The following is a 25,950-nucleotide window of genomic DNA, read 5'->3' on the forward strand; positions in this document are numbered from 1 at the left end:
TCTCTAAGATGTTTTTCGTCTTATCATACCCTTAATTATACATTTGTTTTTCTTTGTGCAATTCCTTCCAATAGTCTCCAAATTGTTTATAAGACACACATTTGTTAATTTTTTAATATTTTTATTTTTGTTTATTTTCATCATATAGAATACTATTTCGATAAATTTTATCTAATTATTTTTTATTTTCTAACTCATTACAATCATACTTTAATATTTTCAATATAATTGTATAAATAATTTTTATTTACTACAATATAAAAATTTAATGTAATTGCCATGAATATTTTTTTATCACCATCCAACATATATTGGAGTTTACAAGATACAAGATCTATGATAAAATTTTATTATGTTTACTATTTGTTCTTTGCGTCATTTTTTTTATGGCTTAAATACTTTTTTTGTCCTCATTTTCGTAGTGTTTGTTGCAGATGATCCTCATTTTGACAGAATGTTTAAAATAGTCCTCATTTTTACCGAATGTTTAAAATGGTCCTCATTTTCGCAATTCGTGTTTTATTTGGTCCTTTTCTGTAACGTCGTTTAAATCATTAAAGGAACATTGTACATGTGACACGATTTGTATTAGGGTGTGTTACGTGTACTGTACAAGTGTGGTAATTAGATATTTAGGGATAAATAAGTGAGCTAGGGTTTTGGTAAGGAATGTTTGGGCAGTTAGTGAGTTTTGGCAATCTTGTTTCTCCATTCTCAATTGGTATTGCTGCAATCTTCTTTTTCCTGCAATCCCATTATATAGGTATGTTACGGTCCCAATCTTCGTGCACTGTTGGTGGTTCAACGAGAAATGGATTAATCCCGAGTTGTAGCTACAGAGAGATGACAACTTTGAGGATGACAAGAACTCCAAAGAATATTGGTAGAAAATTTTGGGTACAATATGTTTTTATTATTGTGTTAATAATAAATTGGTTTTAATTTTTGGTTTATTAATTTACAGAGTGGTGGTTCCAATAATGTGGGCTGCAACTTTTTCAAATGGTGGTGTTGATGAAAAGGATGTCATCATCATGACACAAATGAAGCAGATTAATGATTTGGAGAAGTCATTGAAGGTTGCTGAGAAGAGGCTGCAATTAGTAATAAGGTTCACTTGTATTGTTATTGTATTATTCGTATTGTTATTGTGTGTAATCTTTTAAAGTCCAATCTATTTTGTACTATTGTTAAATGAAGAAATGAATTAGTTTGATTATGTTGATATTAGTCCCAACATGTTCAAAATGACATCTTAATCTGAGCATTGAAGTAAGTGATATTGATCTAAGCTTGAGAAAAATTAAATTGATCAAAGTCTGGAAGAAGTTAAATTCATAACGTTAATTCATCCTCATCAAAATGCATTACATCAATGTTTGAAAAAAGTGAAATTGAACGAAGTTTAAGGAAAGTCAAAATGCAGTACATCAATAATGAATTCTACATCAGAAATTTCAAAAAATAACTAAGACGTTTGTAGCTGTTATCATGACATCCTCTTAATATGTAATTTCATCCTAAACTGCGAAGATGGTTCTTCTGATGTTGGTAGTGGTGCTACTTGACTCTCCACTTCATTCCTTGGTGGTTGAGTTGTTTGAGTTTTAGGTGCATTCTCAACAGTTTCAGCAGATGGTGCATTCTCAACAGTTTGGGCATCTGGTGTAGTCTCAGCAGGTAATTTAGAAACCATGCAGAACATCACAACAATCGAAAGACAAATAAACCACAAAATAGAATTACGAAAATCCTAACCCACGAGCAAACACAACCAGAAAACCCTAAACCCACTTACCTCGTTGATGATGATTAATTGGAAAATTGAAATGAAGAGCGCAACTGCAATCCAATGATAAAATGGCAAGTATTAGCTGCTTCCTCTGCAAATTCGAGCTCAAATAAGACGAAGATGAAGACATTTCCCTAATTGCAAAATTTCCCCTAAATTGAAAAATTAACGTTAATTAGCCACTTGTACAGTACACGTAACACACCCTAATACAAACCGTGCCACCTGTACAATGCTTCGTTAATGATTTAAACGGCGTTACAGAAAAAGACCAAATAAAACATGAATTGCGAAAATGAGGACCACTTTAAACATTCTGTAAAAATGAGGACCATTTTAAACATTCTGTCAAAATGAGGACCATCCGCAACAAACACTACGAAAATGAGGACCAAAAAGGTATTTAAGCCTTTTTTTATCAACCATTGAGTATATATGTTGATATTTGAAAAGTTTTCTTAGATCTCTAAGATATTTTTCATCTTATCATACTTTTAATTATATATTTGTTTTCCTTTGTGTGATTCCTTCCAATAGTCTCCAAATTATTTATAAGACACACATTTGTTAATTTTTTAATATTTTTATTTTTTGTTTATTTTAATCATGTAGAATACTATTTCGATAAATTTTATCTAATTATTTTTTATTTTCTAACTCATTACAATCATACTTTAATTTTTTCACTATAATTGTATAAATAATTTTTATTTATTACAATATAAAAATTTAATGTAATTGTCATGAATATTTTTTTACCACCATCCAACATATATTATGGTTCAAAAGATACAAGATCTATATTAAAATTATATTATTATATTTATTATTTGTTCTTTGCTTTATTTTAATTAAGTGATGTATTATAACTTTTATTAGTGTATAAAAAATAGATTCATTATAATTTAAAAAATTGAAGTAAACAAACATTTAAAATATATTTTAATTTAAATATTTTTTTTCCTTTTATATTTTTTTAAAAATATTTTTTGCTTTTATGTTTTTTTAAAAATATTTTTAAAATTTATCAACTAGGTTTCATTAATGTTTGCAAATTTAATAAATGTTTTGGTTCTCATTAAATTTTATTTGGTATTCTAATTTTAAATGTAAACAATTATAATTTATTTTAAAGTATTTGATATCGAATAAACACTCATACTCCTAATATTGAATATTTGATAATATTATGTTTCCTTTTCTGTAATTTTTTATTATTTTATAAAAATTAATTAAAATCAATATTAAAGTAGTAAGAAAACGGGTACGAGATTATACTCGTTACCCGGTAGGGATGGGGATGAGATAAAAGTTTGATACCCGTTGGATTTGGGTATGGAAATGGGGATGAATTTTTTTACAGGAATGAGTATAAGATAGTGAAACTCGTCCCCACCCTGTCCCGTTGCCATCCCTAATGAGCACTTGAAGTAGGAATGCAGATTCACCATTTTTTTTAAAAGACATAGTATTTAGGTATTTAGTACTGGACTAGTTGACATGTATTGAGTAATGGTTTTTTTTTTCTAATTTAATTTTATAAAAATGGTATGTAAAATGGAATTTACATTCACTTATATAAAATGTCTAGTTCAAAGACATTTTTTTTGAGTCACAGGACTAAATATTTATAAGTAGTTTGATATATTCGATAGAATGATAGAAGCTTGTAAAATATATTCGATAAACAACAAAACTAGTTATAATTTACCTCTAAATGATTTTGGTAACATATTAAGAAATTAAATTTTACAATGTTATCAAACTCAAAAACCATACAAGGACCGAAAAGGTAAAAAAAAAATTCTAACTCACGGATAAGAAACTCATGGACTGTAACTCAAAGATTGTAATCGACTCTTAAATATCATAAATAGATGAAAAATTAAATTTGTAAATAAAAATATTAAAAATAATATAAATTATAAAAATAACTTATATATAATTTATAAAATGGGTTCATAATATAATTATAAAAAATTAGGTTCATAATATAATTATAAAAGGATTGGTAATTCATAAAATATTCATGTATGAAACAACTAATAAATTTATAAAAAATGGTAATTCCATTTTTTTCTTCAAATTCTAATTATACTCGAGATAGAAAGCACAATAGTAAAAGCAACGTAGGCACGAACAGAAAAAGGAGTAGAATAACAAAAGGCAGCAGCAAGGGCAGCGTGGTGGAGAGCGCCGGCATCAGCGAGGGCGGCGAGCTTCGACGGCGAGGACGAAGAGCCCCGGCAACAGCGAGGGCTGCGATTGCGGAGAATCGCGAGGACGGCGAGTGCGAAGGCGGCGACCGCCGGTGAGTTTGTTACGCCCACTTTATCCACATGTCCATGTTGTTCTTTTCTTACCCTATTTGAATATTCATTGTTTGCATCAAAGGACTCTTGGTTGCTGCTCAATTGAAATCAATAGCATTAGGCATGAGTTTGTGGTGAAGGATGTGTGTTACATCCATAGTCTGAACGGATTTATGAATTCCTGGTTTCATCGACCACGCAACTGGAGTGTCTTGTATTGTATTTACATGTCACATTCCTGCTTATGGAGATAATTTTTTTCCCTTAACTTGCCACTCTGTTTTCTCTATTTCTTTATTTTACACTCTTCCCTGGATAGTTTGTACCTATTGTTCGTTCTATCAAGGGTGTCCTACCTTAGAAAATATATGTAAATAATATGAAGACATATTTCTCCTGTTACGCGTCTTTTCACTGGTTTTTTCAATCTTCTTATGCCTCTCTATATAACTTGTAAGTTTATTACAGAGTGGGTTTTTGATTATTGTTTGTGGCTCTACTTCAGTGTCTTAATTGGAAAACTTGAAGACTTGTTATCTACATCATCAAATATTCTTTTTTAGCCACCCACATGTTCACTGTATTCTCTTCACATGTATGGATTTAATTAGGATTGGTTCAAGCTGCTGGCATCATGTTAAAGACACCAGCCCTTCCACTAAATTGTGTCAAATATTACACATTGCTAAACAATAATGTGTTTTTGAATGCATTGGATTCACTTCACTCTCTCCCATTGTTGGAAGTTGCACGAGTTCCCCTTTTCTTTTACTTTTCATTAAGCATTCTACTTTGAAGAAGACATTATCACAAAAGAAAAGTGTGAAATGTTCAAGCTCCATTGTTGTGTCTTTGGAGATTAAACACTATGTGGAAATTGATTTTAATATGTTGGATTATCATATTATTTTTACTTGTTTCCCCCTAGTTATTGTCCTTGCTCCTTATGATGGTCAACTCTTGGATGCAACTCATGGCTTGGTTGTGATCTGTTATTGTTTCAAATATTTAACGTGATCAATGATTGATCTACTGATATGATTTCTAATATAAGATTGTTCAAGACTAAAATTTATGATTCTCCCTGCCAAAAAACAATTGTATGGTACAGAACCAGAACCAACTATCGTAATCATTAGTTAGAACATTGGTTCGAATAATGCCATGTAATTTTGGAGAATACTAGCATAGATTGGGGTCTTGGACTCCTACGTTAAATGATTTCATGCGTCAGTTCTGCTTCTAGACTCTACTGGATGAAAAGGTTAATTTAAAGAAATTCTGAATGCTTATATATAGAACCCTTGGCTCTTGTATATTGGATTCGATCATGCTTGCATTTGAAAGCATATGATTATATCTGATCAATATACTGCATCAACAAGATTCACATCACGTTTACTTCCCCGCATTTTTCATTTTTTAGTTTATTTTTTCTACTGCTTCTGGTTACTTTTATTTTAATATTAATATCAACAACTAAATTATTCTGCCGTTTCTGGCTCAGGAGGAGTAGGAAGAAATTGATTGTAAATTTTGTCTTGAAATTGAGCAGTGCCAGTCAGAGCTGGATTCAACAAAGGTCATCCGTGTATCAATGCCAAAGTGAACACCGGTAAAATGGTATGGTGGGCAAAATCTTTTGTTGCTGCTACTTCCCCAGACCCTTTTTACTTGTGAATTGGATTGAACATTTGAGGTTTACTGACAGTTATCTGTTCAATGGTAGGCTTCATACAAAGAATTACCAAGAACTGCTCAAATTCGCCTTGTGAGTTCCCATCAGGAGGTTTATGAACCATGTGATGATTCTTTTGCACTGGTTGATGCTCTTCTAGCTGATCGCAATAACCTGCTGGAACATCATCCATCACTGTGCATGGAGATAGGCTGTGGAAGTGGATATGTCATCACTTCCCTTGCTCTTATTCTGGGGCAGGAAGGTTATGGTGTGAACTATATTGCGACCGATATCAACCCTCATGCAGTGGAGGTGACCCGAAAGACTATGGTAGCACATGGGGTTGGTGTTGAGTTGGTAGTAACAGATATTGCAGCTGGACTAGAGGAGCGTTTGGCAGGGTTGGTTGATGTTATGGTTGTGAACCCTCCTTATGTGCCTACCCCTGAAGATGAAGTTGGTGTGGAAGGTATTACCTCATCTTGGGCCGGTGGGGAGAATGGCCGGAGTGTGATCGATAAGATTTTGCCGGTTGCAGACCGCCTTTTGTCAGAAAAGGGATGGCTATACATGGTGACCCTCACTGCAAACAATCCTTCTGAGATATGCCAACAAATGAGAAAGAAAGGCTATGGTTCTAAGATTGTTGTCCAAAGATCCACAGAGGAAGAAAGTCTCCATATCATCAAGTTCTGGCGGGATTTTGATATTGAAAAGGATGAACCAAACCAATCTGCTTCTGGGTTCATAGGCTCCTTGCTTACACATATTCCTTTATTTTCACTTTGGAGAGGCACCAATAGTGACAACAAGTGTTGATTGAGAAAACAAATGATTTCTGATACTAGGATGTTTTGTCTGGCAACTGTTATGTTTGCATTGCCATGGCATTCAGAATGCTTAGAAATACAGCGACCAATTCCTCCTGTTAGCTGAGGTCAGCTTTGTGGATCAATTGACTAGCTTCAAAACATTGTGAAAAACTAAATTTTCACTAAAAACCACTTTTAGCAAGGTTTTTCTTAGTAGCTTCTTCTAATATTTCCTTCGCTTATTTCATTCCATTTAATTAGATTGTTTTCCAATTGATATACTTATCTTTACTTTCATTAACTCTCTATTTTGACATTTGTTCAAGATCCAATGGTTCTCTAGGCCAGAACCTAAAAATTGTTAATGTTGATTTAAAACTAGTCATTTGTGTTAATATCCTGAGGTATACTAGATTTTTACCTACTCATATTAGCAAATACAGGTACCTATTTATTCAGTAATTTAAAAGATTTTTTTTTTAGTTGTACAAAAGTAAAAGTAATTAATTTTCGTAGTCTAGATAAGAAACAAATTTATCGGTTGATTTTTTTTAGAATAAGCACTAAAAATAAGATTTTTTTTTTCTTTTTAAATTAGATTTCTATTACTTACAAACTTCTAACCATGCGTATGCTTGGCAAAGCATATCAATAATTTAAAGCAATTGAATAAACTGAAAAAGAAAATACAAAGATAGCATTAAGCAATTTAAGACTACACACAAATACTTATGGATAATTAAAATTAGGTTAAAATATTCCGTTGGTTCTCGTTTTTGTAGTAAAATCTCAATTTGGTCCTCGTATTTTTATTAGTCTCAATTAGGTCCTCATTTTTGTAAATTAGTATCAATTAGGTCCTTTCCGTTAGTAGAGAACTAACATCGTTAAGTAGGTGTCACGTATCAACTTCTCGTTTTTTTGAATTTTTTAATTTTTTTGAATTTTTTTTGAATTTTTAATTTTTTTTTAATTTTTTTAAAAAAAATATTTATGCCACGTGTCAGGTTTTGTAGTGTGCCACGTGTCAATCTAATATGCTGTCACGTGTCAAATTATTGTATGAATCTCAATTTGGTCCTCATATTTGTTAATTTGATTTGATTTCAGTCCCAATTTTTTTTAAAATAATTTTAATTTCATGTGCTCCAAATTTAGAACAAATTTAATTTTTTAATAAATGTAATGATGATACTTTTATTACAAGTGATATTTCTATTACATATTTTTAACAAAATTTAATTTATTTAAATTTATATGTTACATTAAACTTTATTTAAATTTTATTTTAAAATTATAAATATATAGATTAATAAATTTATATTCGAAATATTTGTATAATATTCAATATCAACAATATTTTAGAGTTGGCTTAAAAATAACAATTTTATAAATTCAAATGTAAAATTTTAAAATAATTTTATAAAAAATTAAAATAAATATATTTAAAATTTTAATATTAAATATAATTAATATTATTAAAATATTTAATAAAAATATCAATTTTAATAAAAATAATCATAACATTATATAAAAGTAAAATTTGGTCTAAATTTGGAGTGTCTGAAATTAAATTTTTTTTTAAAAAATTGGGACTCAAATCAAATCAATTTAACAAATATGATGACCAAATTGAGATTCATACATTAATTTGACACGTGTCACTATATTACATTGACACATGGCACACTACAGAAGTGACACATGGCATAAATATTTTTTTAAAAAAATAAAAAAAATTAATAAAAGTAATTCAAAAATTCAAAAAAATTCAAAAAAATTCAAAAAAAAAATTCAAAAAAGTTCAAAAAATTCAAAAAAATGAGAAGCTGACACGTGGCACCTACTTAACGGTGTTAGTTATCTACTAACGGAAAGGACCTAATTGATACTAGTTTACAAAAATGAGGACCTAATTGAGACTAATAAAAATACGAGGACCAAATTGAAATTCTGCGACAAAAACGAGGACCAACAGAGTATTTTAACCTTAGAATTATTTACAGTTCTTAAAGATATAAACATATCATTGGATCTCGTTATGACTTTCAAATCTCTTATAATTCCTTAGCTGAAGTTTAGTATTCCTATCTTTAGAAATTATTGTACTTGTGATTTACATAAAACACTTAAATCATTATTTTGACAAAAGATATTGAGAATGTGCAATAAATTTAAAAGGGTAAATAGTCACTTGACTAATAAATATTGATATAGTTTACTTTTAATACAATTAATATAATTTGTTTCTAGTATAATAACAAAAAGCACAATCTCAATATAATACCTTTATGTTTTTATTTAAATTTATTAATAGTTAATATTACTAAACACTTATTTAATCTTAAAAAACTTTTTTCAATAAACTTTCATATTAATATGTATTTTTCTTTTAATGAAAATGTTTAATTATGTCTTTGGTCCCATTTTCGTAGCAAAATATCAATTTGGTCTCTTTATTTTTTTTATCTCAATTTGGTCCCTATTTTGGGAAATTTTATATCAATTTAGTCATTTCCATTAGTGGCATAGTAACAACGTTAAATGAGGTGTCACGTGTCAGTTTCTGAATTTTTTGAATTTTTATTTATTTTTTGAATTTTTTTAAAAAATAAAAAAATTTTCATGTGTCAAAATGTCGTCATGCCACGTGGCAATGACAAAGTGATGTGACAGTGATAATGCCATGTGTCAATATTATGCCATGTGTCATTTCTTCATTCTCAATTTGGTCTCTGTATTCTAATTTTTGTCTCAATTTAGTCCATATTTTTGTAAAAATAGTGCAATTTCGTCTCTCTCCAAATTGAAAAAAAAAATATTTTTATATAAATTTTATACAAATATTTTTATTAAATTTGATATTTTTATTCAAATTGATATTTTTATTATATATTTTTAACGTAACTAAATTTATTTAAATTTGTGTTTCACATTCAACTTTACTTAAATTATTTTCAAATTTTAAATTTATATGTTTTTGATTGTTATATGAACTAGTTAAAATTATTTTAAAATTTTTATAATTATTATTTTTTCAACAATTCAGACATTTGTGTACAAATTATTGAACTTTACACATTTTAAAAATATACAAGTATTTGAAATATAAATTCAAATAAAAAAATAATATTAAAGTATGATGTAATAAAATATCAATATAATTTATGAATTTTTTTTCCATTATATTATTTTCTATTAATAACTTTAAAACAATTTTAAATAAAGTTCATGTAAAATATTAATTAAATAAACTTAATTTTGTTAAAAATATTTACTTGAAATATCAATTTTGATAGAAATATTTGTGTACATTTATATAGAAATTAAATTTTATTTCAATTTGGAGAGGGACAAAATTGCTCAATTTTTACAAAAATTGGGACTAAATTGAGACACAAATTAAAATAAAGGGACCAAATTGAGGAAGTGGAAATGACACCTGACATATAGGTGACACATGTTATTGTCATTGCCACATCACTCTGTCACTACCACATGGCATGATGACAATTTGACATATGGCAATTTTTTTTATAAAAAAATTCAAAAATCAAAAATCAAAAATAAAAAAAATCAAATAAAAGTCAAAAAATTCAGGAACTGACATGTGACACCCCCTTTAACGGTGTTATTGTACCACTAACGGAAGGGACCAAATTAAGATGAAAAAAAATAGAGGGACCAAATTGAGATTTTACTATGAAAATGAGGACCAAAGGTAAGATTAAATCTTATTAAAACAAGTAACAATTATTAAATATTAAACAAATATTTAATTAATCTAACCATTAATTGAATTAAAATAAATTAATGAAATTAAAATTTATCTAATAAGATTGATTTTTTGTACCGTTAAGAAATTAAAATAAAATTAAAAAATTTAAAATTTATATTGTAAAATCCACCTTTTCTCTTTCGGTCAGCTTTAATAATCAAAAACACTCTCAGTTTTCTTTTTTTCCCATCTTTTCTTATTTGCTCATCTCTTAAGCATCTCATCTTACTCTTTCTCATTTGATCCTCATCTTCTCGTGAATTAAAGACCAAATTTGGGACCAAGATAAAGTCCTCTTCGAATCCACCTGAACAATTTCTTCATCTACGTAAGTTGAAAATTCAACCTTTTTCTTCTCTTTTAGTTTGGGGGTTGTTGCATTTTGAATGCATGTGGGTCTTAGGACATTGATTCTACTTTGATTCTGACCAAAGCCTCATCCCTCTCTATGTTCTTTTGTTTTGGCTTCTCTAGGTTGAATTGGGGGTTTTGGTGCCCAAATCATCTTGGGGTTTTATGTTTCAAACTTCGGCTGCATTAAAGGTAAGGGAAGCTGGGTTTTTGTTGGATTTCAAATTAAAATGATCATTTTGGTATTTAAGTGTGATGTGTTATGTTGAATTGAGGTATGCATGTTGAATTGCTTTGAAATTGATTTGAGTTGGCCATAGTTTGAGTAAAAATGGAAATATGTGTTTTTGAGCAATTGGGTACTAATTTTAAACTCTCTAAACTATTTTGAATCAAAAATGCTACAAGAAAGGTGTCCAGTTGGTCATTTACACAAGTTCCAAATTTTCTGAACTGCTAGTTTATGGTGTACCGTTGAGCGTTGCGGTTTACGAGAGCTCTGGCGTTGAACGTTAATGTTGAGCGCCAAGTGAGACTCTATAGATCTGGAGCTTTAGTTCTAGCTCCATGGCGCTAAGCGCCAACTTTTCACCATTGAGCGTTGCAGTTTACAAGAGCTCTAGGGTTGAGCACCACCGTTGAGCGCTAGTTACTCTGATATTGTGTCTTTATTTTTTCAAATACTGCATGATTTGTATGATTGATGATAGTATACTAAGATCAGATTTGATATATTTTATTTATATATGTGAGTGATTCTGAGCTCATAAGAGAATGATAAAGGAAAATTCATGGGAAATTCTTTTGGTTGTAATATAGTGTAAGTAGTGATCTATGGATTCAAGTAAGGTCACATCCTGACATTCTAATGATCATTCAAATTCATATAGAGTAGAATGGTTCATGTGGTGAGAATAGCATGAGGTCCTAATTCAAGGCAAGATAATGGCCTTTGTAAGATCCAAGAAAAATAATTAAAATTTCATAGAGGGTAAGTTTGACGTAGGAGGTATTATTTAAATTCATAAATAATAATTTATATCAAAGCGAAGAGTAGCATGGTTGGTTAGAACATTGTTATGGGTTGGTGGTCATGTTTTGATTCTTATTATGTGCATAGTTTTCTTTTTAGGGTTTTATACATGTCTGGTCATTGGACGAAAGGGTTGGTTGTTGGCGAGCAAATTTTGCGAGGCAAAAGGGTCACTAGACGAGTGGTGTAGTAACTGGGTGAGAGAAAATTATGACGTGAAGTGGTCGTTGGGCGATTGGTGATCGTTGGGTAACAACGGGTGTGGTCTGTAATATCCTATGTGGATATTACTAATTTAAATAAAAGAAAATAGTAATGTTAATAACTCAGCATTTTAGAGTCTTTTCTAAAGTACAGAAAAATCAAAACTTTATTAATCACGTCATAATTCAAAATCCAAAGTTAATTCATTAAAAAAAATCATGTTCCAACAACAACTTAATTGGAAATTACAAACTAGTCAAAACAGCTCCTCAAAGGAACCCCAACCGCTAGCCCCTACTCCAGCTCTAAACATCACCAGCGTCAGGTAGTACAATAGTAAAGAGGATTTTATTGGTTTAGGCAATGCAAAATCATTACTAATACACCAATGCATCACAGACACACATCTTGAACGCTAACTCCATCTTTTTACAATTCAACACCCCTCTAGCACCACAACAAATCAGAGAAATTACTCATCAAGGAATACTTAAACATTCACAATTGGCACCCTTAAATTTAATTATACACCCAATTATAATACTCACCTTAGGACTCACAATTAGACGTGAAATGAAACTCAATGCACATTCAGAAAAATCAATAGGACTCATTTGCACAACTACAGCTTTCTGCACATCCCATTCATCTATATGGATACACAAGTGTTCACCAGTAAAGCAATTCTCAATATGTCACTAAACCAAAAGAACATCCAAGCTCCTAAAAACTCACAATAGAACCTAACCATGCTTCTAACTCACGCTACATTAAACTTACCTCCAAACAATAGCTACAACACTTCATTCATCCCAAAACCTCAAACTAAAGTCACGTTTAACATCAATAAACCATCACCTTCCATGTATTAACCCACGACCATTACATGTTTTATCTATTATCTCATTATCCCTGCATAAAATAAGGTAACCACCACAAACAAAACTTCAATCCCATAACCTTCACATCACAAAACACACAATGCAGCTTCTACTACGTTGGCCTTTGGCAGCAACCTGAGTACCGCCAAGCGATGCATCTAGTTTTGGGTAAATCCCAGAGTTTTCCAGCAACTGTGCGAACCCTAAAACTCCAAATTTCCTTCATTTCATCAATTTCCACCAAATATCTTCTAGTCATGTGTTTAATTCCACATATACTCCATTGAAACTCAAACGCACAAAGTTTCATTACATTTTCTACGACAATTATCCCTTGAAACTCATAATCCATATTTTTTTCAAACCTTAATATGCATTTATGTTCATACACACAATTATGCATCCAATACCTCAAAAACACAACACAATCCATCAATTCATGACATTCATCACTCAACCAATTGCTAAAGACCATTTTCCCTCAATCAGAATAACCAAGAATTCACAGAAACCCAAAAATGAACCAAATTTGCTCACGTCACCTAGTGAGCATTCATCATCGCCAGGCGATTCGTGCCAGAACCCAGAAAATTGGGTTACTCATGTGTCATTTGGCGGGCCTTCAATGTCGCTAGGCAGTTTCTAGGCAGAAACACAGAAACCTAAAAAAAATAGCGTAATAACAAAGGAAAAGAGACATCCAAACTTCACACATCATAAAATTCATCAGCACGAAGTTAACAAACAATTAAAGCTCCCCTTACCTGGATTTTCCCGCTCCTAAAAGCACCCCAAATATTCTTCTTCTCAAGGCTTTGATTCAACCTTGCCTCCACCACCAAAACATCCTTCTATCCTCTTCTTAGATCAAACTTTGTACTCACACAACTCTAACTACTCAACCACACAATTTTCTACTCTATCCTCCCTCTAATTCACCTATTCCTCTCCTTTTTCAGCCCTATAAATAATAATAAAACGAAATTATGGATTAATGGCCATCAAATGCCAATACTCACATCCATACAATTACCAAGTAAATGCACAACCAACCAACTAATCCATGTTTTGTGATAATTCATACACATTTATGATTATATTATCACACTTCATGGTAAAGCACATATTCAAAACAATTAAACAATTAAATTAACACACTAATGACATACACAAGACTCAAACCCAAGACCCCTCAACATAACCAAGCACTATCAACCATTTAAGCTAGTACTATTCCTTTGTCATAACTCTACATTAATTAATTTATCGATTCCTCCCCCATGTTTATTAAATAAATATTTATTTATTTATTTAATTTTTACAGGTCTTACATGGTCGTTGGGCGAGCAACATGGTCGCAGAGCAAGCATTCTTACGATGCAAAGTGGTCGTTGGCTGATTGGCATTTTGTGTGTTGAGACCTATTTTTAGGCATTTTGAATGTTAGGTTGTTTGTTAAGTGTGTTTTGCTTGTTGTGAATGTGATTGCAAGTTCTATGGTGATTATATATGTATGAAGTGATATGCTAAATCATTTATGATGAATTCACATAATGAGTTGAAATATTATTGATCATATGATAATGTTATATACATGTATATATGCATGTATGTATGTATGTATGTGATGGTGGGGGTATGAATTCTCTCATAATTGTAAAGTTAGGTTGGTTCTTTTACCCAAAGGGATTTGGTGAGTCAGGTAAAAAAGTTTCTTTCAGCCATAAGGCTTTGGTATGAGCTTAACAAACCTAAGGCTTTGTTGAGCATATAGAAGTGTTGCTTGTAAGTCTTATGGAAAACATGGGAAAGGCCCTTTCCAAGAGGCGTTGGTGTGCAAGGAAGGTAATTGGTTGGTTATGAGAGAATGACATATCGTTTAATATTACTTGGTGGTAATATGAATTAGTTGAGTTTATGAACATATGTGATCATGCTAGGTAAGTTGTATGTTGGCAATATATTGTTATGTGATATGTTTTATCTGGTTGGCTCATCCTTGCATGTTGGTGGTTATGGTTTTCACCTGTGATGTTCGTATAACTTGTGTTATACGAGAGCAGATGTTGATACAAATGTAGTTAGAGAAGCATAGTTATGAGGAGACTCTTTGGGGAAGCCTTTGGGAGTTTTTTTTTTTTTTGGAAAACATTAGGAAATGTTTTGTAATAAGATGTAATAGTTTGATAATTTTAGAAGTTTGTTTTGAGTTGGAAGAATTTGTAATAAGTTTTCTTTGATGATTTAAATCGATTTTGTTTGATTTTAAATGTTGATTTACTTTGGAGAAATTAAGTTTTAGAAACGTTCAATTTCAAATGATGGTATCAAAGTTAGTTTTTTGAAAGTATTGGCGATTTATAAATTTCAAGTGACATCCTGAATGGGGTGTTACAACCTTAGATGATATGGATCAACCTTATGATTATGGGTGAACATGCGGGCCGTCTCAGACTATTTAGGCCCGGTCCGCACTTGGTCCGCAAAATGCGAAATGGTGTAAATGATTTAAACGATATTAGCAAAAAAGGATCAAATTGAACAAAATTGACAAAAATTAGGACCTATTTGAACACAAAAACAAAAGTATGACTGATTTGACAAAACTGGACGAAAATTGGGATCAAAAAGGTAATTTAACCTAATTTCTAACTCATTACCATAAGTGTGATTTTATTACTATGATTGTATAAATAAATTCTATTTACTATAATATAATAATTTAACGTAATTGTCATGAATTTTTTTTGTCACCATCCAACATATATTAAAGTTCAAAAGATGAAAAATTTATGTTAAATTTTAATTATTGTTAGTTTAATCTTTGTTCTTTTTTTTTGTGATTTTGATCAAATGATGTTTTATAACTTTTATTAGTGTATAAAATAATAAATTTCAATAGAATTTAAAAGATTGATGTAAGAGACATTTAAAATATTTTTAATTTGAATAATTGTTTTCTTTTTTTATTTTTTTAAAAATATTTTTAAATTTTATTAGTTAAGTTTCATTAAAATTTGTAAATTTAATAAATGTTTTAGTTCTTATAAAATTTTATTTGGTATTCTAATTTGAAATGTATACAATTATAATTTTTTTTCTAAATATTTGATATTGAAGAAACGAGAATACCCTTATTTTGATATTCAACAGTGAGAACACCCTTATAAAAATTAGTTAATTGATATTGAAATAGTGAGAAAGCTGGTACGGGTACAGACACAAATATATACTCAATCCACCTGTGTCAAAAAGTCGACTATATCACGGTCAAAGACGACCAATAGTCGCAACAACTCAATACCCCTTCATACATAAGCCGACTACAACACGACCAACTACAGTCGTAGCAAGTTCATTTCACATGCATGTAAAACTTCCAAGTTTGAAGGGCTTGTATACCTACTCAACCTAACAAAGGATTTTGGTACGCCATATATTAACTTAATTATATGGTTAATTCTCGGTAATTTGACTAAATAATATAATATTAAAGCACTACAAAAAAGTGGACAATTGTGGAGGTTAAATTACAAGTTGTAACGCTAAAAAATGGTCACAATTGAAATTTCTGACGGTTTGAAAAATCGTCAGAATTACACATGTCAAAAAAGTTTGTGTTAGAAAAATTTTAACCGCTGGTATTGTTGTCAACAAAGAAAAAAAAATTACCGGTGATTAAAAACCTCTATAAAATTTACTTTTACTTTATGATATTTTGTCATATTTTGATTGTTAAGAACCGTCACAAAATATATTATATTTTGACGATTAAAAAACACCAAAAAATATATAATTTTTTATTGTTAAAAACTGTCAAAAAATATATAATTTTTTACAATTAAAAATCACCACAAAATATATATTTTTTGACGGTTAAAAACTACTATAAGATATATCATATTTTAGCAATTAAAAATCACAAAAACATCTTTAAAATATTTTTTAAACTATAAATTGTCTACACAAGTTCTAACAAACTAAGAATGGAAACAAATTTACTCAAAAATTAACTCTTAACAAAACTTCTAAAATTCACTACTTAAACATCAAAAACTCTACTAGAATGGCCAAGAAATTGCAATTGCACTAAACTAACCTAAGAAACTGTAAAGAGATTATCCTAACAAGTTTAAAAGGGTAAAATCTAACTATGAAACAAATCAATTTACAAAAACAACCTAAACGATTAAAATACTAACCTATCTTGCAAATCTTTTGAAATTCTTTATTATTATTATCATAGCAAGCAAGGAGGAAGGCACTGGACATGTCACTATTTCATTTTAATCCCGTATCTAAACCAAAAAGAGAAATAAGAGTTGATAACCAAGTCTCGATGTAGCTCAACACAAATCTAAACAATAAATTTAACATGCCTACAAATATATATATATATATATATATATATATATATATATATATATATATATATATATATATATATATGGAAATAATTATTCGATTTTACTAGGAATAGAAATCAATGCAATCTTATCCTTTGAAATTTTAAATAACATGTATGAAAATATTAATGTAATAAAATAGGGAAATACGAAAAGATTTAAAATAAAATAACAGAGAGAATATAAATCAAAAGAAGAAATAAATTTCTTTATACAAGAAATAATAAATAGTAATGTTATTATGTTTCTTTATATTAGAAATAATAAATAATAACGTTATAATTAATAAATATTAAACGTTATTATGCTTCGAGTCTATACAAAATTGTGATTGCAAATTGAAAAATTATAATTAAATTATAATTTTAATTAGGAAGTGTTGTGGTGCGTTGGAACTGGACTTTATTAATTTTTTGTTGAGAAATAAATTTTAATTGTATTAATATTTAATTTAATCAGGTGAAAGGTGGTTGTGTGAGTGAGTGGCAACACATGTAACAATGTAAAGTTTTAATTATTCACCAAAGGATATGAACAGGTAGTGTAACAGAAAATTTGGAAAAAAAAAATGACAGATTTACATAATTTTACGATTTTGTTTGACAATCTACGGATTCTACTTACTGTATTACAATTCTGATTACGTGTGAGATCTGATTCATAAACACTATATAAAATGGTAGGATTTTACGATTTTACGATTTAAATGTCGATTTTGACTACCTTGGGTCACCCTCATTGAATGTTGTCACGTAATATCTTGTTATCACGACTGTAATAACAAGATCTTTCCTAAATATTTACTGTATTTAACAATTTTTTTAAAATTTAATTATAAAATTATAAAATAAAAAATTACAAAATATAAAATATGTAATTATAAAATTATAAAATAAAAATTTATAAAATTTAGAAATATAAAATTACAAAAATTGACAAATTATAAAATTGTAAAAATATATAATTTCATAATTACAAAATTATAAAATAAAAATATATAAAATTATAAAATTATGTAATTATAAAGTTATGAAATTATGAAATTATAAAAATACAAAATTATGAAATTATAAAATTATCATATTGTATTTTTTCTTTTGTAATTTAATAATTTAATAATTCATAATTTTATAGTTATATATTTTTTATTTTTTATTTTAAAATTTATAATTTTAATTAAAGTTAAAAATAATTTTCGTTAGATAATATTTGAGAAAGATCTTGTTATAATCTCTTTTATTGGCTTTTCCTGTGTATCCAAGGGCTATTCCTACTATATATCTTTCTAGCCTTGTATATGCATCGTAAAGATCGAAAAGAACCGGAAAGGTCTCTTATAACAAAATATGATCTCAGAATATTTAAGAAAAATAAAATAACGATGTAAAATAACTGTCATACCATAAAAATGACAAAAAAAACATTTAAATGTAAAACTTAATTAAAAATTTTCAAAATTTCAAAATTCAATAAATAAATTTATCAGAGACTTAATTAAAAATTTTCAAATCTATCCTATATTTAAAATATAACTACGCTTTTCAAGAATAGAGATGAGTATAATAAAACTTGTGATACAATTCTTAATTGTTTCATCCTAGAAAGTTGTGAAATTTGAAATATATATATTAATTTGATTTGTCCTCCCATCCCAACCATACTTCGTACATGCATAATTAATGAAACCATATGTGCCCAATTAGTTGGTGAGACCCATCCATCACATATGAACATTCTCTTTCCTTACCTTTGCCTATCCATTTCTCAAAGTTATCGTATTGCAGAAATTTATTTTCATTGTAATTTAAAACTTTTTTTTATTTATTTACATCAAGTTTCTTATAAAACTACAGTGAGTTATATGTATTTAAATATTTTTTAACACTTAATTAAGTACGATTTTTAATACAAGATTAATTTGTTTATTTTATAAATTCCTACAATTAACATGTTTTCTTTATTTTACCGCACCCTAAACTTTTTCATAATTGTCGGAACTTCTATATTATTTTTCTTAATCTAAACCATCCTTTCTTTTGCTTTAATTTTCTCCTTTACTTTCTAACTTTAAATTTTTAATCCAAATATTTCTTTTTCTGCCTGTCACTTTCTAATGCTGATAAAAAAAAATAAAATTCCAATCCTAATCCTAAGAAATGCTTGAGAATGAAAGAATATTATATAATTGGTGAACATAAAGGCATAGGGAAGATCAATTTGAGTAGTCTCATTCGTCAAGAAACATCAACTTCTGGAGTAGGAGGAGTCAAGAATTGTAGGTTAATCCAAACCCAATTATGCTTCTGCTCTATCATTTTCTATTCAATTCAAACCCATTAAGCATAACCAAAGAATATATTCCAGAGACTTTGAACGTTCCATTATTGCGTAAGTTTTTACATTATTATATGCTAATGGGTTGACGTGTGATTTTTTTCTTTCTTTTAACAATTGTTATAGTTAGACTTTTAACAATATATGAAATTAAATTATCCAGGAACCACAACATTATGGTACATGATTGAAAATTAAATTATGTGAAAATGAAAACGAAAACGTAGTGATGATGTCATAATTTGTTGTTTTGTTCGCACTATTGATGAATGTGAAAGTGGTGGGAAGGGAAAAGGTTAAGGGCATAAAGTGCTAAATTGAAGGGTTAGTTACACTGACCCTTGTGATCTCCATGGGCCACGTGTGGACCAGAGGCTGCTGAGTGCAACAAATAAATAAATAATAAAAGTATAATTGGGTTAATTTTACAGAGTTTTGCCATCAGTATACTTATATATGTTGAAGTGAATTAAAGTATACAAATTAATATTTTAAAAAAGAAAATATAGGTTTAAAGTAGAAATAATGCTATGCATAATATTAGTAGTGTTTTTCAATCAACTAAAAAATAATTTTTCATTTTAATAATTAGTGATGTATTTAATAAAATAAATACTAAATTTAAATAGAAATAAATTATTGTATTAGGCAAGTTTTGTTCTGCATGGTGTTTTTTACTTTACTTGTTTTGAAGTTAATGCATAGAGTTTTAATTCATTCAATATAAATAAGTCTATCAATGAAGATAAATAACTAGAATTAAGAAGGTACAGACATTCTCTTTAACGTCTTAGATTAACATTAAATGTTAAAATTTCAAAATATTAGCGTAATAAAACAATTAATGTTAAAACAAAATAATTTGTTTTCTTTGATTTTCACCAACCTTCACCTAACAAAACTGATCAGTAGGTTATCACGCGCAGAGCCATACCCAAACATTGATGTGCGTTCCCTACTATGCGTAGAGCCTCACAAAAGAAGACAAAACTTGATCTCCTATTATATTATTAACTAATTAAAAATATCTCAAGTTAAAATCCTATTTTTAAAAACTAAAGAAGTAAATTAAATCAAATAAAAAATAGGAATTTATTTCATTTTTTTTATAAAATTAAAAAATTAAAAAAGGTCTGTAGTCTATTTCTAGCATACGTTCATTATCTCATTGTGTAAGGTAATTTATAATTAATATATATTATAATAATATTTTTATTTCTGGTACATTTTAGTAAAATTCAAACATACTCCTATTTTAAAAATCATTATAATTTTATTTTTCTAAATTAAATTACAACATGTATAAATGTGTCATGTTCTAAATTCATGTTTTTTTAGTCTTTTATTTTATTTATTAATAATATTTAACTTTTTCTAAATTTTGAATAATGGAGAACAACTCCCAACTTTCCAAACCTTTTACCAACTAGAAAAAGATTTACGATAACTATTTCAAAAATCTCTCTATACATGTATACGGAAGATTTCTTTAAAGAAGGGCTTTTACATTTAAAACGAATTAATGATTTTATGAATTTTAGTATCTTAAAATTTTAATCGTGTAAATCTAATTTCTTGGTATAACATTATTGCGTTCTTTAACTATTTATAAGAGTGAACCTTATTTTGTAATATTCAATACCACTTACAGGGAGCAATCTTATAATCATTTGATCATGTCTTCTTGTAACATCAATTTGAAAGTGGTTGCATTTTAAATAATTATAACCTATAATATACATATATAATACGTATAGATATGTACGTTAATACATTTATTTTAAAAATAATATATTATTATGTATAATATATATATTAAAAAATGTTAATAATTTTTAAAAATATAATAAATATATTATTGTTGTGTAAATATAAATTAAAATAATGTTTATTAAAATTGTCAACATAAAAATTATAAATTATTTTTATTATAAAAATAATTCTACTTTATAAATTAGATATTTCATATATAAATATCAATAAAATATTTTAAAATATCATATCGAATACGAATATGATATAAATATATATCCAAATTGAAGTATTAATGATATATATATATATATATATATATATATTAGCATATATGAATGGTAATATGTTACTAAATAATAATAATGTAATGTTATTAAGTTAATATATAAAATAAATTTATATTTATTAAAATTAAAGTAAAATAAATAGATAAATTAATTATTAATAAATAAAAAAATAAGATAAATTTATTTTATATATTAACTTAATATATAACTGTTATAAGATAAAAATAACTGTTATTTTAAAAAATTTAATAAATAATTATATTATAAAGATAAAATTAACGATAAAAAGATAGAATAAGAAAAAATCTTTTGTTATAGATATATACTAATAATGATTAATAAATAAAATAATATAAATCTCTTTTCTCCTCACTTGTAATTGTGTGTGGCTCTTGAGTACATAATTAAAGCCGATGTATTTGAAATGTCTGTTTCAAAGACATAATAGTAGTAGGTGAAACCAAAGAAGTTTATAAAGAGATTCGTATACATCAGAAAACTCTGCTGTCTCCGCCCCTCCTCACTCCACCTACACCTACTAGCCATTCTCTTCCTCGGTCAAAACCATGGCTTCCTCTTCTTCTCTCTCCCTCTCCAAAGCCCTTCTCCGCCCCACACCTCTCCCCTCCTCCCACCACCCCTCTCTCCGCCTCTCCCCCTCACTCCGCCCCTCCCCTCCCACACCTCCCCTCTCCCTCCGTCGCCGCGCTACCCATGTGCGCGCCTCCGTTCCTGTTAAGACCGCCGAGAAGGCCACCTCCGACGTCGCGCTCGTGGAGAAATCCGTCAACACGATCCGCTTCCTCGCCATCGACGCCGTCGAGAAGGCCAATTCCGGCCACCCGGGTCTCCCCATGGGATGCGCCCCAATGGGTCACGTGCTCTATGACGAGGTCATGAAGTACAACCCGAAAAATCCCAAGTGGTTCAACCGGGATCGCTTTGTTTTGTCCGCGGGTCACGGGTGCATGCTCCAATACGCTTTGCTGCACCTTGCTGGCTTCGATAGTGTCAAGGTAGGAATGGGGAATCCATATGGGGTGGATCGGATCCGTTAAAGTTTTATGCTTTTGGGAAAAAATATTGATTTTTACTTTCACGAAGTGGATAGAGATAGAAACTTATATTTAGACTTTCATATTCTTTTTGTTAGTGAATTCCTTTTTATTTAGTAGTATTCAATCCGTCCATAATTCTGAGCTTCATGATATTCAGCCAATGAGACATGTCGGATTCCGGCATCCCAATTAACTGAAATTAACTGAAATGACAGTTTGTCATTTGTAATCTCTACAATAAAATGTTTTATCAAATCACACATTGTCGTATACCGGTAATTCTAATTCTTTTAGAGGTTTATCTAAAAGATTTCTGATATAACTAAGTAGGGTGATTTAGGTTTTAGGATGGTTTTGTTTTGGGGTTTTAGTGGGCACAAGCAGATCTAGGAAAGCTAGTTTGTAAAGAAAGTTTTTCTTTTCCTTTTCGTAATGGGGTTGTGTTTGTTTTTCAGTGCGTGTTGTTTTTTTTTTTATCTTGTGGGAAGTGTGATGACTGGATGAGTTTTGTGTATATTTTGATCCTTACTGAAGTGAAATTGTTTCGTTTGACGGTGCTTTGACTTTTTAGGAGGAGGATTTGAGGGAATTTCGACAATGGGGGAGCAGAACCCCGGGACACCCAGAGAATTTTGAAACTCCTGGAGTTGAAGTTACAACAGGTTTGATATTGTTTTGAGTTTGTGCACTAGAATAGTGATTCTTTTTCTTTTTGATTTTGTTTAGTTATCCACCTATTATGTTCAACTTTTGTAGGTCCTCTTGGTCAGGGGATTGCCAATGCTGTTGGTTTGGCCCTTGCGGAGAAGCACTTGGCTGCGAGATTCAACAAGCCTGATAACGAGATTGTTGATCATTACACGTAAAATAGCTAAATCTTATGCAACTTGTGAGGCTTTAATTGTGTAATGATTTACTGATGGTGTTGGTTTTATGCAGATATGTTATACTGGGTGATGGTTGTCAAATGGAGGGTATCGCAAATGAGGCATGCTCACTTGCTGGCCACTGGGGACTGGGGAAACTGATAGCATTTTATGATGACAATCACATTTCTATTGATGGTAACACAGAGATTGCATTCACCGAGAGTGTTGATAGTCGTTTTGAGGGACTTGGCTGGCATGTTATTTGGGTGAAGAATGGAAATAATGGCTATGAGGATATCCGTGCTGCCATTGAGGAAGCAAAATCTGTCAAAGACAAACCCACACTGATCAAGGTTAGAGTAATAGGCAACATAGATGTCTAACTTGTTTTATTATAACAATCATAATCTGTCATTATTTATCCTGAATGTTTTAAGCTAATGTTTCAAACATGATTTCTGTTACTTAAGACTCAATTGCATTGTACCTAATGCAGTAAATTATGGACAGTTTATCTAGTGTTACTGGTTTGGTTTACTGATTAGTTCTATTTAACAGGTCACAACAACCATTGGTTATGGTTCTCCCAACAAAGCTAACTCCTACAGTGTGCACGGAAGTGCACTGGGTGCCAAAGAAGTTGATGCCACAAGGAAGAACCTTGGATGGCCATATGAGCCATTCCATGTGCCTGAGGATGTCAAAAAGTATGAATGATGGGATTAGAGATTTATTTTTACCTGTTACACTCCTGAGTATACAAATGATACTGAATAAGATTTGCTTGTTTATCTGCAGGCATTGGAGTCGCCACATCCCTGAGGGTGCTGCATTTGAAGCTGAGTGGAATATTAAGTTTGCTGAGTATGAAAGGAAATACAAGGAAGAAGCCGCCGAACTAAAATCTATAATCAATGGTGAATTGCCTGCTGGATGGGAGGAAGCACTTCCGGTTAGTAATATTTGAACTTGTAGACTGTTTGTTCATCATCTTTGTCTGGAGATAACTTTTAAGATAATGTAATGTGCAAGATTTTGATTATGACTCTGATGTTAATGAGTATCACAGTTTGATATCCTGTTATTTAATTTCCTTTTCACATATCTGCATTCAAAAGTAGCAATAAAAACTGATTTCCAGTGAGTTGTGTCTGGAATATAAATCAGTTTCTTTTCAATTTGATATCAGACATACACTCCAGAGAGCCCAGCTGATGCCACCAGAAATCTGTCTCAACAAAACCTCAATGCCCTTGCAAAGGTTCTTCCGGGTCTGCTGGGGGGTAGTGCAGATCTTGCTTCTTCCAACATGACCTTGCTAAAAACGTTTGGGGACTTCCAAAAGGATACTCCAGCAGAACGTAACGTTAGATTTGGTGTTAGAGAGCATGGAATGGGAGCAATCTGCAACGGCATTGCTCTTCACAGCCCTGGACTGATACCATACTGTGCCACTTTCTTTGTTTTCACTGATTACATGAGAGGTGCCATAAGGCTTTCTGCGCTATCTGAGGCCAGGGTGGTTTATGTCATGACTCATGATTCAATAGGACTTGGAGAGGATGGTCCAACCCACCAACCTATAGAGCACCTGGCAAGTTTCCGGGCAATGCCGAACATTTTGATGCTTCGTCCGGCCGATGGTAATGAAACAGCTGGTGCGTACAAAGTTGCAGTGCTCAACAGGAAGAGACCCTCCATCCTTGCCCTTTCCCGGCAGAAACTGCCCAATCTTCCTGGATCGTCCATCGAAGGCGTCGAAAAGGGTGGTTACACCATTTCAGACAACTCCAGTGGCAACAAGCCTGATGTGATTTTGATTGGAACTGGTTCTGAGTTGGAAATTGCTGCTAAAGCTGGTGAGGAGTTGAGGAAGGAAGGGAAGAGTGTTAGAGTTGTTTCCCTTGTTTCTTGGGAACTTTTTGATGAGCAGTCAGAAGAATACAAGGAGAGTGTTTTGCCTGGTGCTGTGTCAGCCAGAGTTAGCATCGAGGCAGGATCAACATTTGGGTGGGAGAAAATCGTTGGACCTAAGGGAAAAGCCATTGGTATTGATCGTTTTGGAGCTAGTGCTCCAGCAGGAAAAATATACAAAGAATTCGGTATTACAAAAGAAGCTGTTATTGCTGCAGCAAAAGAGCTTATCTAGAGGGGTTTAGTTTCTTTCTTTTCATGTAAAACTTTTCATTTTTCTCTTTTGCTTTTATTTGCGAGAGCTTGTTTTGGCATGAGACGTTGTTTCCACTCACTCACTGTTTTTACTGGATTTCTCCTGATAAATTTGCCATTTATAAAAGCAATGAGAGGTTCCTACTTAATAAGCTGGAAGGGAAATCGTTGTAAACTATATGTACTAAATGAATAAGTTTTTTTTTATATATTTATATAAATTACTCA

General features: G+C 30.3%; 2 protein-coding genes across 3 annotated transcripts; both read left to right on the forward strand.

Annotated features, from left to right (window-relative positions):
- The first annotated feature begins 3,900 nt into the window (after positions 1-3,900).
- On the forward strand, positions 3,901-6,824 carry LOC114168651 (methyltransferase N6AMT1). 2 transcript variants are annotated; one of them, XM_028053549.1, is made up of 3 exons: positions 3,901-4,103; positions 5,612-5,727; positions 5,834-6,824. In XM_028053549.1, exons 2-3 carry the CDS (start codon positions 5,725-5,727, stop codon positions 6,602-6,604), a joined length of 774 nt encoding a protein of 257 aa, XP_027909350.1. In that variant the 5' UTR covers positions 3,901-4,103; positions 5,612-5,724; the 3' UTR covers positions 6,605-6,824. The 2 variants fall into 2 exon arrangements, with proteins under 2 accessions (XP_027909350.1, XP_027909359.1); XM_028053558.1 differs by having other exon boundaries at positions 5,660-5,727.
- Positions 6,825-22,144: 15,320 nt separating this feature from the next.
- Positions 22,145-25,950, forward strand: LOC114173444 (transketolase, chloroplastic-like). The gene is made up of 7 exons (XM_028057853.1): positions 22,145-22,642; positions 23,256-23,346; positions 23,441-23,546; positions 23,624-23,906; positions 24,112-24,260; positions 24,352-24,505; positions 24,743-25,950. Exons 1-7 carry the CDS (start codon positions 22,193-22,195, stop codon positions 25,700-25,702), a joined length of 2,193 nt encoding a protein of 730 aa, XP_027913654.1. The 5' UTR covers positions 22,145-22,192; the 3' UTR covers positions 25,703-25,950.

Source organism: Vigna unguiculata, chromosome 2 (assembly GCF_004118075.2).
Source record: "Vigna unguiculata cultivar IT97K-499-35 chromosome 2, ASM411807v1, whole genome shotgun sequence".
In the NCBI taxonomy this organism is placed as follows: domain Eukaryota; kingdom Viridiplantae; phylum Streptophyta; class Magnoliopsida; order Fabales; family Fabaceae; genus Vigna; species Vigna unguiculata.